At 42.6% G+C, this 20,037-nt stretch overlaps 1 protein-coding gene across 6 annotated transcripts in view; it reads left to right on the forward strand.

The window, feature by feature from the left end:
• Nucleotides 1-7,101, forward strand: part of camsap2a (calmodulin regulated spectrin-associated protein family, member 2a) — a 78,513-nt gene extending 71,412 nt beyond the window's left edge. For 4 of the 6 annotated variants that reach the window (XM_090235130.1, XM_090235131.1, XM_090235129.1 and 1 more), the window contains 4 exons: nt 25-90; nt 1,087-1,202; nt 3,770-3,888; nt 4,891-7,101. In XM_090235130.1, coding sequence (XP_090091256.1) covers nt 25-90; nt 1,087-1,202; nt 3,770-3,888; nt 4,891-5,196 — 607 coding nt within the window. In that variant the 3' untranslated portion in view covers nt 5,197-7,101. The remainder of the gene's footprint in view (nt 1-24; nt 91-1,086; nt 1,203-3,769; nt 3,889-4,890) is intronic. The other 2 variants (XM_090235133.1, XM_021603256.3) reach the window with 2 other exon arrangements.
• The last annotated feature ends 12,936 nt before the right edge of the window (nt 7,102-20,037 follow it).

Here is a 20,037-nt window from a genome sequence, read left to right on the forward strand (position 1 = left end):
CCACTAATGTTTTGGAACTGTCAGAAGTGCTAGCTTACATTCTGGCAGCCTGTGCTTCTTTCTGAGCTCTCCTAAACTGAGAAGGAGAAGGTTAGTTCCTGTGTAGTAGTTTAACTCTGAATCCACCTCACTGTCCCAGCTTCTGTAGCATAAGAATGAGAGTCCTTATGGGAATTCTTAAGACACTGGGCCAATACCAAGTCAAGGGTCCTGTTCATTAGGACACGCAAAGGAAAACATTTTGTAACAGAAAACTAAAATATGTGTTTCTTATTGGAAAGTCCAGGTAGTCCCTCCTGTTTTAGTCCATTTTTATCCATTTGGTGTCTAATGAACACGATCCATGTGATGCTTCATGGTCCCACCAACATCCTTCAATGTGACAGAGATCTCAGCATCAACCCCTGCGTAAATGCATTTTTCCCCAATGCATTACACAGAACAATAAACAGCATTGTTCTGTTTCCCTATGTCACATTGTCACTGCCTATATTCCTACTGCTTCTTAACCTCTTCCCTATGCTAAGTGTACCTAGATAAGATGCTTCGTGATATAGGCGCTTGTAATATCTATCCCTCAAGAACACTTGATTGCATCACATTGCTTCACTGCTGCCCATGCTTGTATGAGAGTAAAGATATACCCTTTTCACGCTATTGTTCCAACCCGAACCAAACTGTGCTGGCTCAGATATTTTGTTTACACATGGTCCTTTTCAGTATGGTTCCAGCAACTATGGTGGATGGGTAGTCAGGCCAGCTCAGTACAGCTTGGTTTGGTTCAGTTGTTTGAAAAGCCCTTTAGAGAACTTGAACTTAAGGTTTCGATAAGCAAAGGACCGCAGTAGCCAAAGCCAATCCCTGTTAGCGATGTTCAAATGACTTGGGTACACACTGTTTGTACTGTGCACACAAATAGCTTGTACAGTTTTCCCATGGCAAGCGAGAAGTTCTTACATCATTCTATATGTGGTAACAAAGCTGACCTTTGAAAAGGAAATACCTGTGGAGAGAGGTGACCTAAGTGCTTGTGTTGGTGTCTCTGTGTGTCTCTCTCTCTCTCGTGTGTGTGTGTGTGTGTGTCAGGCCTGATTCTGCAGATGGTTTTCTGTCCCCTTGTCGATCTGGGAGCCGGAATGGGGAGGACGATTGGGAGAACGGTTCCACCACCTCGTCTGTTAAATCTAACACAGAGTACACCGGTGGGTGATCAACTCATTACACACACCAGTGGCACATTATTGGATCATTTGTATTAGCTGTATTATAATTCTTCATGATTGGCTTTGCTAACTGAGTGTACTTCATGCTTTTAAGATATCTGATTTGGGTCCAGTTCATTAATCTAAACTGCTTTTATGTAGGCTAGGATATAGGATTAACTAATGTCCGTGAGGGGAAATTGTCTTAGAGACACAGTACTGCTGTATACAAAATAGACACTGTACATTCCACACTCAACAGAATACACAACAGAATACACGTTACCCAATGGGGTTTAATCAAGCCCTGCTTCGCTATAAAATTTGTCACTGACTATTACCAATGTACTATGGTGAGAATGATTGTTGAGAGATCTCCACTTAAAAACTAAATGTATTCACTGCTGCTATCGAAGTCCTTCCAAAGGGTAGGTTTTACAGAGCAAATTAAATGTGACCGTACTTTATCACTTATATATCATTAATTATACTATTTAGGCCTATATAGCAATTACAACGTCATCAACAACTATTGTTTCAATTAACCCTAGAATTAAACTAAAAATAGACAATAAATAGACCTAGGATTTCAAGCTCTGGTTGATTTCAAAGTTAAATGATATTAAGTGATATTGAAATGTGTTTTGTTGTCACCGCAACCAAATAGCAAGATTTGAAGGAGATGTATCTTCTGCTTGCATAGTTCCATCTGTGCCACAGATTTACTCTGGATTTAATTCCAGTTTGTCTATATTTAGTTATATTCTTTGTTGATATTTGGTTATGTTCAGAGGCATCATGCCCATAAGGGGGGGGGAAGGGCATGTTCCCCCTCAGATTTGTCTTTTTTTTTTAAGCATAATAATATGGCTCTAGATTGCAAGGAAAAGTTGTTTCAGGTGTTTGAAAAATTCTACATTTGCCAACATCAGCCCCCCTTCTCCAACATCAGCCCCACTCCGGATCACCCCCCATCCATCCATACGTACTTCATGTTGCCTCTTAAATAATGGGTGCATAAAACGCTCCTGGTTACATTGACAACCAAACACAATTCAATATCTCTTTTGAAAGACAATGACTGGTAAAAGGTAAGCGGCTAAATTGTGTAGTATTTTGTCAAAAGTGTAGTATTTTGTCCCATATTCCTATCACACAATGACTACACCGAGTTTTTGACTCTCCAAAGTTGTTGGATGCATTTGCAATTAGTTTTGGTTGTGTTACAGATTATCTTGTGCCCATTAATATGCTATTCAGTATGGTAAATCATGTATTGTGTCATTTTGGAGTCACCTTTATTGTAAATAAGATTAGAATATGTTTCTAAACACTTCTAAATTAATGTGGATGCTACCATGATTACGGATAATCCTGAATGAATCGTGAATACTGTGAAAGATCATACCCTTAAGATCTCCCCTGTTACAGTACTTGTAATGGTTCGCATTTCTTGGAGGTATGATCTTTGACCGTCTTTGATTTTATGAACAAGTGGTCAATCACGGCCAGCTGGTCAGGTTAGCATAGGGCTAAATGTGCCAGGTTATCTAATGGGAACAGCTAACATGTAGCGTTTTATCACACGCAAATAGGTCGACGATTTTAATCGGCTGAAGCACATTTTAAACTTAAACCTTTTCTGATGTTTGCAAGTATAGACCCCCTGCAATTGCCTTGCCAGTACCTGGTTGCTAAAATGCTATAATGTTCACCTAATTTCAGTTTATGTGAGGAAAAACAAGCAGTGTAGAGAATCATTGTACCATCTAAACCGATGTGAAATATATTTTCAATAAGCAAACATATTGTATTGTCAGCTGTTTGAAACTGGTGTGCTAAACCAAAAGTAAAATGATGCAAAGCTAAACTTAAAAATGCACTATGCAGAAATTGGTCTGCCATTTCCTGGTTGCTAAAATTCTAATAGTTCCTCTAATTTCAGTTTGTGACAAAACAAGCAAATATAGTTTGTAGACCAAACCAAAAATGTTGTATTTTCAGCTGTTTGAAGCTGGTGTACAAACTGAAAGTAAGAACAGAAATCATAGAACTGCTGCACATTGAACAGATCTACCGCTTCTTAGACTTGCTTTCAATGAGAATGGCAGATCTATAACTCACATTTCTATGTGAGTTTGGTTGGTCGCCAAAAAATGTTACATATTGCCGCTTTATGGTGGGGGAAGAGTTGTTTTAGTTCAGGCTGTTGTTGCAATTCGCCTAGTTTCCACCAGGGGGATGCATTTTACAAAGAGACCCTTTCAAAGTTGGAAGTACCACTAACAGCTTCAGTTTATGTTTTTGTCACTGCACATTGGTTGGGTAACATGTTGAATCTAATGCCATGATTGGTCAGCATTAATTATTATGTTTTTGACTTGAGACAAACAAAACAGAGGAGCGAGATGATGATAACGTAGAGGGCCCTTGGTCTTAAGATTACATGATGAGTAATGTTAAGATAATGCCTATAAATTATTTATTGACAAACTGCTGGGACAAGTCAGAGGCCCCAGATAGAATGGTTGCTATGATGACTGATAATCTTCCCCTTGTGTGCACAGGACCCAAATTGTACAAGGAGCCAAGTTCCAAATCGAATAAGCATATCATTCAGAACGCACTGGCCCACTGCTGCCTGGCAGGCAAGGTCAACGAAGGCCAGAAGAACAAGATCCTAGAGGTAATGTGTTCTCTACAATCTAGTCATTCTATTTCTACGGTGTTGGTAGCTCTTCAATACAATGTAATAACATCTCAGATGAATCATTTCTTAACATTATATTAATTTGATTATGGTGATGTTTATTAGGAATGTGTTTACATTTTATTTTTTGGGGTGTAGATAAGCTTTAATATTGCTTATAGATTGTAGCTTCCATTATTGTAATTGGCTGCATCATTTCCAATCCCCCATATATTTTTTTGTAAATATATTTGTATACAGTACCAGTAGTGGTGGAAAAAGTACCCAATTGCCATACTTGAGTAAAAGTAAAGATACCGTAATAGAAAATGACAAGTAAAAGTGAAAGTCACCCAGTAAAATACTACTTGAGTAAAAGTCTAAAAGTATTTCATTTTAAAGATACATAATATCAAAAGTAAATGTCAATTTTAAAAATATACTTAAGTATCAAAAGTAAAAGTATAAATCATTTAAAAATCCTTATATTAGACAAACCAGACGGCAACGTTTTCTTGTTTTTTTATTTTATGGATAGTCAGGGGCAGTAGGGGTGACCAGGGATGTTCTTTTGATAAGTGCATGAATTGGATCAATTTCCAGTCCTGTTAAGCATTCAAAATGTAACGAGTACTTTTGGGTGTCAGGGGAAATGTATGGAGTAAAAGTAAAAGTTGTCAAAAATATAAATAGTAAAGTAAAGTACAGATACCCCCAAAAATGACTTAACACCACTGAGTGCCAGTCAAAGGTTTGGACACCTACTCATTCAAGGGTTTTTCTTTATTTTTACTATTTTCTACATTGTAGAATAATAGTGGACATCAAAACTATCAAATAACACATATGGAATCATGTAGTAACCATAAAAGTGTTAAACAAATCAAAATATATTTCTTCAAAGTAGCCACCCCTTTCCTTGATGACAGCTAGACATGTCTGTTGTCTTCTACTATGCTGTATGAGGACAATGATAATTTCTTTGCTCCCTTTTTGCAGGAAATGGAGAAATCCGAGGCCAACAACTTTTTGGTGTTGTTCCGGGATGGTGGTTGCCAATTCCGTTCACTGTACACGTACTGCCCCGAGACGGACGAGGCCACCAAGCTTACCGGCATTGGGCCCAATCGGATCACCCGTAAGATGATTGAGGGCCTCTACAAGTACAATTCAGACAGGAAGCAGTTCAGCCAGATCCCCGCCAAGACCATGTCTGCGAGCGTGGACGCCATCACGATCCACGGCCACCTGTGGCAAACCAAGAAACCAGCCACCCCGAAGAAAGTGGTACCTGCCAAGCCCTAATGGATCTTCCTGTACACTCCCAGCCACCCCCACCATTTCCCTTCAAATGGAACAGTCCACATTCAATTTGCACTTCACTGTACATATCCATGAGGATTCAGCACCTGCAATGCCAGTTAGATGAATGCATACTTCTGTTTGTGTTGTTTTGTTATCTCTTTTCATTCCTGTTCATTTTCCTTTAAAATTTCAAACTGGACATGGGGACTCAGTTAAAGATATGCACAACTGGAATGTAAAACACTATTTAGTTAAGAGTTGTAAATGGATATCACTGATGTGTTTAGTACAAGAGATTGTCTGGTTTTAGCCATTTTATTACAGCAATGTGTATGTGGTTTTGTATATGCCAAAAGAGAGACAAAAAATAAAAGATATGAATGCCATATGTTTTATTTGGCACACTGAAGCACTGAATGTTACTCATCTGTATAGACAGAATGTTGCTTATCTGTTCAAATGTGTGGCCTTACGCTTGTTTTGTTTTTGTATGTCAGTGCAATGAGCTGATTGTAAACCTAGTGCAATCAGCTCAGAGACTTTTGTATGCTGTATTCTGAGGTGACAACGCTTTTTCCATGTTTTAGGTTCAAATGCAAGCTAATAAGTCTGCATAAGCTACACACAACATTGAGGGCCAAAAAACAAGAGCAAAAAAACCAACAAGCACACAGCTAGTGTTAGCCACCCAATACATTGCACGACTAGGCCAAGTGTTGTTGTTTTTTTCCAGCTTATCCCACCATTTGAAAAATGTGTTTTAAAGAACACATCTTAAACCACACTGTACTTTCTTAATGCTGTGTGTTCACAGCAGGTTTGTGAACTAAAAATAAACATATGTTTGTACGTTACCTCCTTTCAATTGTCACAAAATTGACCAGATTTGGTGAAATGTCTGTCTGTAAATGAAGTTTCTTAACTATGGATATAAACTTATGATATAGAACAATTTAATGTTATTAAGGATTGTGATTTATACTTTGGACTATGAAAATGGACTACAGCCCTAGTTAGGACCATTACATGAATTTTACCATAAACAGTAATTATTGTTGATTCCGTTTTAGTTCAGTCAAAAATGTTTTCAGAATTGTATCTTTTTTTAAATTCTCAATGTCAAATTCCTTGTCAAAAGTTTGTTTATAGGATACTGCTTGACAGTGAGATTAACACACAGCTTGTATTATTTTGCATACTTATCAGGTATAGAAAAATACTGATTTATTTCATTTGCATTTAAGTATTTCAAGACAATTATGTATCACATGTTGTGGTAGATGCCACACTCATTTGGTACATTTTAGAGACCCCACATCTACTGCACACATGGAGACCAGACTGATGTTCTGTAAGGCAAATATTTTTTCCCTCCTCTAATAGCTGACTGAAGGCAGAATGTGGCAAAGTTTGTCACTCCAATACGGGTAGAGGCTTCTTACTGTCTCCCACCAGCGTCAACACTTTCCTTTTGTCTATTAAAGTAGCCTCGTCGAGCAACAACTTGTGTAGGTTGGGGATTAAAGGATGAAGATATCACAAACATACAGTACTCCCCACACCCTATACGATTCAAACATTGGTGTTTGTTTTTCATTGGGGTATATTTATAGAATTACCAAAAGAGAAGTTATGTGTCTCTGGAATTTTGTAGAAAATGATATTGCTATGGGACTACTGTTACAGTTGTCTTATTAGGCCGTTTAAGGCTAAGATTAATGGCTATTTATTTATAAATGAGTGGACATTGTACAGTGTTGCCGTAAATTAGTCTGTCCATCCTCCTGATGAAGCATTGCTTCCATTTTGTTTATCAGACCGTCTGGTGTCATTCAACATATTGCTGAACATTGTAGGTTTGTTTTGTTTCTCTTTTGCATTGAATAAAATTAAGCATGGCCTCAAGTGTGTTGTGTGTCTCAATTGTCATATCAAGTTGGTTGAGAGCGGTCTTAGTGCCAGCTTCGTTCTGTGGCGGTAAATAGACGGCTACGAATAATATAGATGAGAACTCTCTAGATAGTGTGGTCTACAGCTTATCATAAGGTACTCTACCACAAGCGAGCAATACCTCGAGACTTCTTTAATGTTAGACATCACGCACCAGCTTACTGACAAATAGACACACACCCCCACCCCTCGTTTTACCAGAGGTAACGTCTCTGTTCTGCCAGTGCATGGAAAATCCCGCTAGCTCTATACTGTCCGTATTGTCGTTCAGCCGTGTCTCGGTGAAACATAAGATGTTACAGTTTTTAATGTCCCATTGGTAGGATAATCTTAATCATAGGTCATCAATTGTATTTTCCAATGATTGCACGTTAGTAAGAAGAACGGATTGCTGTGGGAGTTTACTTGCTTGCCTATGGATTCTCATAAGGCTGCCCGATCTGCGGCCCGCTTTTCCTGCGTCTTTTCACGCAAAAACCATGGATCTGGGCCAGTTCCAGTGAAAGCAGGATATCCTTCTCGTCGGATTCGTTAAAGGAAAACGTTTCTTCCAGTCCTCGGTGAGTAATCCCTCTTCTGATGTCCAAAAGTTATCATTCATGGTTTCCTCACTCGTAAAGGTGGTGGAATTACGAGGGAATTAAGTCAAGGTCAGAATACGTCTTAGAGGTGTGTCTCTGCCACACCTTCATTTTTAAGATTTCCATCCCAAACAAATAGTGGGTGAATAGCATGCTATGTTCATGCTCAAGTTCAAGATCAGAATACGCATAAGGAGAAAAGTGCATAAAAATGTAACTCTGTTCCATTTACTCGCGCTTAACTCGGGTTGGAAATAGCCTTGGCCATAGGCTATTAATTTATTATCAGAAAAGTATATATTTTTCAGGTTGAGCCTTTATGATTACGTCTTTCCTATGCAATTGGTAACTTTTGGCAATCAATGGACTTCCACAGTGGCCCGGTATTGTCTACTACTCCACTGACTCCAATGGCTGAAACATGCACAGCGCACACATAATGTCTGGGAAAGCAATGTCAGGGATGTGAACAGTTACATTATCATTGTGGTAATTGGAGGTGTCAACTCTCCTGTGATGATCTGGCCACGACTGTAGAGAATTTTAAGAATGTGAAAATTATTATTTGTTTCAAAGTCTGCTGCCTCAGTTTGTATGATGGCAATTTGCATTATACTCCAGAATGTTATGAAGAGTGATCAGATGAATTGCAAAGTCCCTCTTTGCCATGCAAATTAACTGAATCCCCCAAAACATTTCCACTGCATTTCAGCCCTGCCACAAAAGGACCAGCTGACATCATGTCAGTGATTCTCTCGTTAACACAGGTGTGAGTGTTGACGAGGACAAGGCTGGAGATCACTCTGTCATGCTGATTGAGTTTGAATAACAGACTGGAAGCTTCAAAAGGAGGGTGGTGTTTGGAATCATTGTTCTTCCTCTGTCATCCATGGTTACCTGCAAGGAAACACGTACCTGTGCCGTCATCATTGCTTTGCACAAAAAGGGCTTCACAGGCAAGGATATTGCTGCCAGAGAGACTGCACCTAAATCAACCATTTATCGGATCATCAGGAACGTCAAGGAGAGCGGTTCAATTGTTGTGACGAAGGCTTCAGGGCGCCCAAGAAAGTCCAGCAAGCGCCAGGACCGTCTCCTAAAGTTGATTCAGCTGCTGGATCGGGGCACCACCAGTACAGAGCTTGCTCAGGAATGGCAGCAGGCAGGTGTGAGTGCATCTGCGCGCACAGTGAGGCGAAGACTTTTGGAGGATGGCCTGGTGTCAAGAAGGGCAGCAAAGAAGCCACTTCTCTCCAGGAGAAACATCAGGGACAGACTGATTTTCTGCAAAAGGTACAGGGATTGGACTGCTTAGGACTGGGGTAAAGTCATTTTCTTTGATGAATCCCCTTTCCCATTGTTTGGAGCATCCGGAAAAAGCTTGTCCGGAGAAGACAAGGTGAGCGCTACCATCAGTCCTGTGTCATGCCAACAGTAAAGCATCCTGAGACCATTCATGTGTGGGGTTGCTTCTCAGCCAAGGGAGTGGGCTCACTCAAAATTTTGCCTAAGAACACCGCCATGAATAAAGAATGGTACCAACACGTCCTCCGAGAGCAACTTCTCCCAACCCTCCAGGAACAGTTTGGTGACGAATAAGGCCTTTTCCAGCATGATGGAGCACCTTGCCATAAGGCAAAAGTGATAACTAAGTGGATCGGAGAACAAAACATCGATATTTTGGGTCCATGGCCAGGAAACTCCCCAGATCTTAATCCCATTGAGAACTTGTGGTCAATCCTCAAGAGGCGGATGGACAAAGAAAACCCCACAAACTCCAAGCATTGATTATGCAAGAATGGGCTGCCATCAGTCAGGATGTGGCCCAGAAGTTAATTGACAGCATGCCAGGGCGGATTGCAGAGAGTCAACACTGCAAATATCGACTCTTTGCATCAACTTCATGTAATTGTCAATAAAAGCCTTTGACACTTATGAAATGCTTGTAATTATACTTAAGTATTTCATAGTAACATCTGACAAAAATATCTAAAGACACTGAAGTGGCAAACTTTGTGAAAATTAATATTTGTGTCATTCTCAAAACTTTTGGCAGCGACTGTACAGTGTGCTCTCTCTCATAGAGGGGGAGAGCGGGAAGTCGACTGTTTTATGCTCGGTCATAAAATATGCTGCCCTTGTGCTCTGTAGTATTTGAGATTGGAAAGTAAACTGTGGAACACAGAGAACCTTGGAAATCAAAAGTTTGAATAATTTTTATAATAAAATCTATTTTTGAGAATGTGGGAATGGTCCGTGGACACTTAAGGGACAGTCATGACGAGTGTGTTTCCTTTGGTGATCCAATGAAGGACGGGAAACACACATAACTGTTATCTCTTAAAGTGTACCCAGCTGTCAGGTTTACATCTAAATATTGTGAAACGTATGTGATTAAACATGAAACTATTTCTGAAAAGATGTAATGTGATGTTAACCTTCTAAATGAGAAAATATGGGTTTTCATATAAAGTTAACCAAATTAGTGGTCATGCCCACGTGAGCATAGACATTAAGTCGACGTCATGGAACCGCCCCTTCTTCCACAGAGTATAAAACCCACTTCCTACTAAATTTACATTAACACGGAACCCATACCGGCTGCGCGCATGTGGTGATCGTCCGCCATCGTGCAACATTTATTTTGTCCCCCCACACCAAACGTGATCACGGCACGCGGGTTTAAATATCAAAACAAACTCTGAACAAATTACATTAATTTGGGGACAGGTCGAAAAGCATTAAACATTTATGCCAATTTGGCTAGCTAGTTTGCACTTGCTAGCTAATTTGTCCCATTTAGCTAGCTTGCTGTTGTTAGCTCATTTGTCCTGGGATATAAACATTGAGTTATTTTTACTGAAATAAACAAGGTCCTCTACTCTGCCAATTAATCCACACAAACAGTCAACCGAATCGTTTCTAGTCATCTCTCCTCCTTCCAGGCTTTTTTTTCTTTGAACTTATATGGTGATTGGCATCTAAACTTTCATGGTATTACCACGATGATTGACAACACAGTTCGTCTTTCAATCTCCCACGTGGGTATAACCAATGAGGAGATGGCACGTGGGTATCTGCTTATATAAACCAATGAGGAGATGGGAGAGGCAGAACTTGCAGCATGATCTGCGTCACTTTTATTTTCGCCCTTGGCAACACAGATGCTCGTTGACGTGCACGAGCACTGTGGGTGCAATCATTTAATAATATAGATTTCTACATTTATTTTGCAACGCTCGCGCGTGTAGTCAGGGTGTAATACATTAAGTCTGAGAATGCCAGGACAGAGTCCCCACGTTGGAATGGTTACAATTCTACAGGCCACGGAGGCCATACAGCTGTAGTTTTGGCTACACGGCTGGAAATGGTTAATCTCTGAGACTATCGATCATGACAGAATAAGAGCAAATCCGAAACGTATAATTACTAGTCTGCAACTGGAAATTACGTAAGTCTAGTACGAGAATACCGACAACCGCCAAAACATCTATTCTATGCGACAACCATCCATTATGAACACAATCAGAGACTTTCTGTCGATATACTCTCCAGCAGACGGACTGGATTCCAACAGAGAAGACAGTTGGTGAGAGGAGCATTGGGGATAGTTGCATTAGAAGGGGTTGGAGATGAGTAAATGTTAGAGTCAAATAGGAATCCTGGTGATTAAAGAGCTCAGCCATGTGCTCCTTGTCAGTAACAACTACATCATCAACATTAAGGGATATGGGCAGCTGTGAGGAGGAGGTTTATTCTCCAGGTCTTTAACCGTTTTCCAGAACTTCTTGGGGTTAGACCCAAAGAGAGAGAGAACTGTTCCTTAAAGTAGCTAACTTTGGCCTTCAGGATAGCCTGAGCGCACTTATTTCTCAATGAGAGCCAGTCAGTCTGAGTATGCGTGTGCCGAGCCCTTCGCCAAATAGAATTCTTGAGGTGGAGTAACTCTGCCAGATCACAGTTGAACCAGGGTCTGAACGGGTTTTTAATTCTCATTTTATTTATGGGGGCGCATTTGTTAAAAATACCACTGAAAATATAAAAAAATAAGGTCCAAGCGTCTTCAACAGAGAGAGGTGGATCATGCTATGCTATATTCTATACCAATTTACAGAGGCCAGGTCATGAAGGATGGCTTGCTCATTAAAGTTTTGACAAATCAGGACAGGTCATTACACTGAGCAGCCACTACGAACACAGGCTGTAAAACATTTATCACTTAAATCATTACAGAAAACACATCCTGCCATTGTTGGGCTCAAGGGCTTTGACACCTCTCACTTCACACCTCAGTGCTAATTGAAGTTGCAACCGGATCTGTTCTGTCCTAGCAAGCTTGGTCGACTTAACATAGCATTCAGTCCTTATAAAGTAAAATATATAATTGTAATGTATTATTCTTCTTGGCTTTAAAAGTAGCTTCAGACTAAACATTACTCACTCAGTTCCAGGTTGGATGGTGTTTTCAGGTTTCTGTTGTGCTTCGTTTGCTAGTCGTTGGTTTGCCAGAGCATTAGCTGTAAAGTCCTTGGAAATAAGAACCTTGATAATAGGAATCCTTCCAGGTAATTTTGTCCAAAATCAGGTTGCAAGTTTGGAGTTTTTATTTGGAGTGATGGTTATGTTGTGGAGGGTAGTATCCTGTATATGACCTTGTGGAAAAATCCAAGTTAATCTATCTCTAAATCTATCTTTTTGTAAAATCATGCTGAGCAAATGCAGGAGCCCATCTGCTCATGATCTCTCCATTCATTGACTACTACTGCCTTGGAAGTGAGGGATCTAACATTAAGTAGCCCTATTTTGAGATATGGCAGGAATGGATGAGATCTTTATTCCAGTGAGATTGCTAAAGCGAACACCGCCATGTTTAGTTTTGCCCAACCTAGATCGAGGTACAGACACAATCTCAATGGGGAACGCTGAGCTGACTACACTGACTGTGCTAGTGGCAGACTCCACTGAGCTGGCAAGCTGGCTAATGTAGCCGGTGCTATACTACACCGCTGTAACTCTGCGTTGTGTGTGGTTGATAGAGACCATAAACGTGGAATTTGGAGATCAGGTAGTTTTAATCAAGCAGAACTGACTCTCTGCATCTTGCATCTGCATCCAAAAGGAAATAAAACATTTGTAGAGCACATCTGTTCTGAGAATCGTCGCCTCTTTCTCTCTCAGTGCATCAAAATGATTTGAGCACGAGCACGCCGGGCAAAACGTAAGTACACACTCCCCTTCTCCCAGGATGCAGGCATGCATAACAAATCAACACAACATATTGATATATGAACCTGGTGAAATTCACATAGTACTTTAACAACTGTTACATTCACCCCTCCTGAATTTCACCAACCTTGTAAAACAACAAAATAACCTACCAAGCTCAAGGCTTAATTCTGAATTCAGCTCAAAGCTACCCATAGGGTTCAGGGCAAGTGAAAGTTGGTCAGGCCTTCAACTGCCCCTAGATGCATAGTGCCTCTTACACTATATCTACATTCTTAGCCTTAAAAAAAAAATCCTGTACTAAATCATCTCTGTACTATGTTAAACTTACACCTTCTGGTGGGTTGACTCTATTAGTCTCTTTACTGGTTTAACTACCCTCCCCGCCCTTGTGCGACCTGCCACTGGGCTAGGGGCCATAGTAACTAACGGTGGCTCTGGCCTTAGATCATTGATCAGAGGTGAGTTTGAAGGAATCAGCTCCAGAATCTCAGAGGTGCTTCCCCGGTCATTTTCCTCAAGAAAACAAGGTTCTTCTGGCTCTGACTTTCCATCCGATGTCCAGAGTTCGGAGTAATCGCTTGAATCCTCTGCCAGCCAGGATGCACTTTCCTCCCCAGAGTCCTCCATGTCTTCCCTGTCCAGTCCATCGCCGGAGTGGGTGGCCTCTCCTCTATCTACATTGATTGAAGGCCCTGCAGCATCACTGTCATTGAAGTGTACTGAATCATCAATTTCAAATGGCAGGAAATTCACCTGCAGCAGTAGATTCCTGTGAACCACTTTCACTCTGCCATAACGATCTTGGATTATGTATGTGTGAGTTTGTGGATTGACTGAAGTCACTGTGAAAATCTCGGGGTTCCACTTGTCAGCCAACTTGCGGCGGCCCCTTTCACCCTTGTTGGCGATGAGGACACGATCCCCCATGGACAAACCGATGCCTTTAACCCGCTTGTCATACTCCCGACCTTGTCGTCTCTGTTGCTTGTCAGTGTGCCTTTGGGCAACACTCATAGCTTCCTTCAGCCCAGTGATCAGAGTCTCGACATACTTGTTGCAATCCACAACACTGGAGTCATCCAAAACATTGCGGAACATAACATCCACTGGTAGCCGAGGGACTCTACCAAACATGAGAAAGAATGGAGCATAGCCCGTAGTCTCGTGAACAGTGGCATTGTAGGCAAATGTTAATGACTGGATTTGTTCAGGCCAATGTTCTTTGGTTTTCAAGGGCAGACTCCTGAGCATGCTACCTAAAGTCCTGTTGAAGCGTTCAGTTTCTCCATTCCCCATTGGGTGATATGCTGTGGTTCTTGACTTTTGGACACCGGAGAGCTTAAGCAGTTCTGCTATTAGCTCACTCTCAAAATTTGCGCCTTGATCAGTATGGATCCTTGATGCAAAGCCGTAGACACAGAAGACATGATCCCACAGTTTACGAGCTACTTGCTTGGCTGTCTGGTTTCTGCATGGCCATGCATGGGCAAGTTTAGTGAAGTGGTCAGTCACCACCAGAACATCAACTGAGTTCTTCTTACTGTCTTCCGCTGTCCAAAAATCCAAACACACCAACTCCATGGGAGAGCAAGTTTTGATGCTCTCTAACGGGGCTCTAGCCGCTGGCTCTGGTGTCTTTGCTAGAACGCATCTCTGGCAGCAGCGCACATACTCCTTGATGTCTCTCTCCATTGCAGGCCAGAAAAATCTCTGCCTGGCCAGAGCTAGAGTTCTAGCTTGGCCTTGATGTCCTGCAAGGTCGTGAATGCCAGTCATCGCTTTGAGTCTCAACACCTCTGGCAAGACATACTGGAACCTTCTCCGGTTTGTGTGACTCTCCTTAATGACACGATACAGAACTCCCTCTCTTAGGATCAAGCGATCCCACTGTTTCATCAGCAACAACACTTTAGAAGAAACACTGTATCGATCTCGTCTGGTGGGCCGTTTCTTATTGAAGACGAAAGGGATGACCTTGGAAGTCACAGAGTCTTGCAGCTGGAGATCTCAAAGTTCCTCATGCGAGAGTTCAGGCAAAGTGTCAATACCAGGAGAAAGCAGCCGTTGGGTGTTGGAACCAAGCTGGATTGCTTGCATCTCCATTGAACATTCCCAGTCAATATGGAGCTGACATATGGCCTTCACTTCAGCAGTGGTCAAAGAGGTTATCTCCTGGGGATAAGAAGACCAATGGAAGGCATCTTGGACATCATCATTCAGTGTCCCAACAGCCTCAGACAGAAGTGCTAGGTAGGACTCCCTCATCAGTCTCTGCGCGACAGTCACTGCAAAGGGATCGCGGCTCAGTGCATCTGCTACTGTATTCTTGCTGCCTGGGATACGCTTCAAATCAAAGTTGTACGGTGCCAGCTTGGCAACCCATCTTTGCTCGCAAGCGTCCAGCTTGGGTTTTGTCATTATGTACGTTAACGGGTTACTATCTGTCCAGACAGTGAACTCGTGCCCCTTAAGCCAGTGACTGAATTTCTCACACACACTCCATTTCAGTGCTAGAAATTCAAGTCTGTGTGCCGGGTACCTTCTCTGCGACTTACTCAGTGTCTTGCTCGCAAATGCTATGGGCCTTGCCTTATCGTCACCTTCAGGTACTTGTCAAAGCACAGCCCCAAGACCATCCAAGGAAGCGTCAGTGAAGAGAATGAACGGCCTCTCGAAATCAGGGTGAGCTAGCATGACACAATTCAAAAGAGCATCCTTCAGCTTCTGGAATGCAACGACACACTCCTCAGTCCAATCCGATAGCGTCAGCTTCCGGAAAATCCCACTGTTGCCCTTCTTCCCATCTCTTCCTCTTCTCTTTTGACCCCCAGTGAGTGCAAACAAAGGTCTGGCTATAGCAGAACAGTCAGGAATGAAGTGCTGGTAATATAATACCATACTCAAGAAGGATTTCAGCCTCCGAGCAGAGGGAGTGCATCCATCTGCCTCCATCAGCTGAGCTTGGCTCATCTTGGCAATGGCCTCCACCTTCTCAGGATCCACTGACACACCGTCCTCTTTAATGATATGTCCGAGGAATTTCACTGTTCTTCGTAGAGAGTGGCATTTTTTGGGTGCTAGCTTGAGATTGTTGGCTCTTAGACGGCTAAACACAACTTCAAGTCGCTGTAGAGCCTGTTCCTCGGTGGGTGCAAAGACCAACAAGTCATCTAAGTAACAAAGGAGATTTGAGAAGTTTAGGTCCCCAAATATACTCAACATCATTCTCATGAAAGAGGCCGGGCTGTTACACAGACCTTGTGGCATGCGATTGTACTCATAAAGTCCCATCGGTGTGGTAAAGGCTGTGTACTTCTTGTCCTCTTCGTGAACTGGAATGTTATAAAATCCTGAGGTCAAGTCCATGGTGCTGAAAAATGCACTGCCACCAAGGGCTGTGAGGCAATCCGCTTGATGTGGAAGGTGATGAGCGTTCTTCACCGTTCGTGCATTCATCCACCTGAAGTCAGTGCATAACCTCAGACTCCCGTCTTTCTTCCATACCATGACTAAAGGGGAGGCATACTCACTAACTGACTTGCGTATCAGACCTACTTCTTTCATATCTGTCAATACCTTCCTCAGCTTCAGGTAATGAGCAGGCGGAACTCTTCTGTATGGTAGCCGGAAGGGTCTGTCATCAACCAGGTGGATACGGTGAACATAACCCCTGGCTTCTCCGCAGTCCAGATTATGTCTTGAGAAGATGTCTTTATATTTTGTGATGGTATTCACAAGCTTTTCCTTCCACTGGTCAGCTACCTGGCATCCATCAATGTCAATGTCTACTAATCCTAGATCAGACAGTCTTTGTTTCAGATTGTGGCAGCCATTGTCATCCTGCTTCTGTTCCATTGGGGTTTTCCTCACCTCATGAAGGCCCTGAAATATTGTTGCATCCTCAACGGCCAAGCATGTAGACACATCTGCCAACTTCATGTTACGTCTTAGGGTGAGATGTTTGTCAGAACAGTTTACTACCTTTAAAGGGACCCAGCCATCTCCCCACATGGGTGTAATAACTCTACCCACGAGTATGTTTCTGGGCATGACCTTTGACCTGGTAGGTTCGACTATTACAGTGCTGCCTGGAGACAATGCCACATTTTTAGGAAGTTTACCCCAAACTAAGTGTTCAGTCTTGGGCGAAAGAGTCACAGCTTGAGTGAGCTTCACTGTCCCAATCTTGCCATCGACTTGCTGTCCCTTCCATCTTGTGACACTTGTCATCATCTGCAGAAACTGCTCACCCTCTGGTGAGTGGGTCTGGCCATCCATGTTGTTGACGAGCTTCCAGTATTCCTCCGTGCCTTTCATCTCATGCAATAGATGCTTAATGACATTCGATCCCAGGATGAGATCATCACGCTGTCCAGGAACAACTAGAGTGGGCACTTTAACATCAATCCCATAGATTTGCATCTCCAAATCATAGAAACACTTTGTTGAGGTCTTCTTCCCCCCACACCCCACTAATACTAACTCTGTGGGAGGCTGATAATGCTGAGGAAGGGCACCTGCTTCCAAAAGTCTCTGCTCCGCATGTTCACTTAATGTACAGGCCATAGACCCAGTGTCAAGCATGCCCTTAAGCTGCACTTTCCCATGTACAGACACAGAGGTGTAAAACAAATCTGAAAAAGCCTCAACTTCTTGTGAACCTAACATAACAATTTTCTCTCCTTCTTTCGCATGAGAGCACAAAATCTCATACGTTTTCTCAAGATCATCAAATTCTTTCTTGGGGGTAGACAGTTGAACACCCACATTTCCCCCCTTCACAGTGTCAGTTTAATGGTTGCTGCTGTGGTGGTGAGTTTCTCTGCTGTTGTGGTGGGCGTCTCTCACCACCGGGATTGGCATAGCGTTCCCCCGGTTTAGGACAATTTTACTTCCAATGATCTGGGGAAAAGCACAGGAGGCACAGGTTCTCATGTCTACAGTGCATCACAGTGGAGTGATCTGTTGAGCCACAAACCCTGCATTCTCTACACCTGAAGGGCTGGGTGGGGAAAGATGGTGCCTTGGCCTGTGTCTGTGAAACCATAACGGGTGGTATGCTCTTCTCTAAGGTACGTTCAAGCAGGTGAATGAGTCTCTCGATACTTGCACTCTGCCCATCTTGTTTGGCGCTTGATGTGAGAGAAGTGTCACTGCACGTACCAGCATTGACCCCGCCTTCACATGGAGTTATCTGGGGATGTACTGTTACTTGCTTTGAGGATACAGCGGTAGATTGACACATGGTGGCCTTCCTGCGGCGTTCATGTTCATAGATTCTCTCCTGTACTTCACTCGCAGTCCATTTCTCAGCAGACTTGTATTGGAATACTGCTGCCAGTTTGGGGTCAGGGCAGTATGTTACAAACATCCTAACGACATCAGAGTTGGAGCTGTCAATCTTCTTACCTTGTCTCTTAAGGCCCTCGTCAGCGACATCTACAGCCTTGTTCAATCGAACCCAGTACTCCATAACAGCCTCTCCGGGTACAGGTTTAGTATTGTAAAAATCAGCCAAGGGCATGCACGAATAGGCCAATTCACTGAAATTCTGTTTCAGAATGTCAAATACAATCTCTGGCTTCTCTGTAGGATCAACTGTTGTCTCATTGCGTAAATTTATCTTTACCATGTCTCTTGCTTTGCCAGATAATCGACTAATCAACTCATCTGATTGTTCCCCAACAAGACATCCCTTCCTCCTCAAGTATATTCTCATCAACTCCTCCCATTCATGAATGGAGCATTTGTCTGTACCATCCCCTCTATATGTAGGAGGTTCCTTTATGTCTGATTGCATGATGAACTTAATTTGACTGAGATCTACATATCCTACTGACTCTGAATGATGATCACTTATCTTTTCTGTACTTACTGGTGGCTCATAAGTACTGGACCTGCCACTCTGTAGTTCTTCCCTAATGGAGCTCCCTATTTCCCGGGCTAGCTGAGTGACCAGCTCAGCTAGACCATCTACAGGGGCATTTGGATTAACACTAGATGAAGGGCTTTCATCCAATTTTTTTGTGGAGCAAAACATGGGGGAACCTCCTGCACCTACACACTTTACAGGGGTTTGATCAGAGTATGAGAAAAACCTCCCCCTCCCAGCAGTGAATTTGGGTTCATCACCATTATAAGATGCCATGCCACTAAAGTTACGTTAAAATGTCTGTTGATGAACACACTTCTATGTTGGTTAACGATAAACAGCGCTCTCAATACATCGTTGTCAGAAAAAAAAACTGAAAAAAAAGAATGTAGTTCCGATTTTTGCCACAAGGCGGCAAGAGTACAAATTGAACTATTTGGCCTGAATGCCAATCGTCACATCTAGAGGATACTTGTAACTTTCCCTATCCCTACTATCCCTACTGGTGGCAGCATTAGTGGTAGGGACTGGGAGACAGTCAGGATGGAGGGAAAGATGAATGAGCAAAGTACAGAGAGATCCTTAATGAAAACCTGCTCCAGAGCACTCAGGTCCTCAGACTGGGGTCGAAGGTTCACCTTCCAACGACCCTAAGCACACAGCCAAGACAACGCAGGAGTGGCTTAGGAACAAGTCTCTGAATGTCCTTGAGTGGCCCAGCCAGAGCCTGGACTTGGACCCAATCGAACATCTCTGGAGAGACCTGACAGGGCTTGAGAGGATCTGCAGAGAAGAATGGGAGAAACTCCCCAAATACAGGTGTGTCAAGCTTGTAGTGTCATACCAAAGAAGAATCGATGCTGTAATCGCTGCCAAAAGGTGCTTCAACAAAGTACTGACCTGTTCACCGGATGTGCTACCTTGTCCTGGACCTGCTTTTTTTGACTCTCTCTCTCTCTCCCTCTCTACCGCACCTGCTGTCACTAACTCTGAATGATCGGCTATGAAAAGCCAACTGACATTTACTCCTGAGGTGCTGACCTGTTGCACCCTCTACAACCACTGATTATTATTATTTAACCCTGCTGGTCATTTATGAACATTTGCACATCTTGCCATGTACTCTTATAATCGCCACCCGGCCCAGCCAGAAGAGGACCACCGTGCTTATAGCCACCGTGCTTATACATTTGCTTTGCTTGCTGTTTG

Source organism: Oncorhynchus mykiss, chromosome 5 (assembly GCF_057628025.1).
Source record: "Oncorhynchus mykiss isolate SJ-2025 chromosome 5, ASM5762802v1, whole genome shotgun sequence".
In the NCBI taxonomy this organism is placed as follows: domain Eukaryota; kingdom Metazoa; phylum Chordata; class Actinopteri; order Salmoniformes; family Salmonidae; genus Oncorhynchus; species Oncorhynchus mykiss.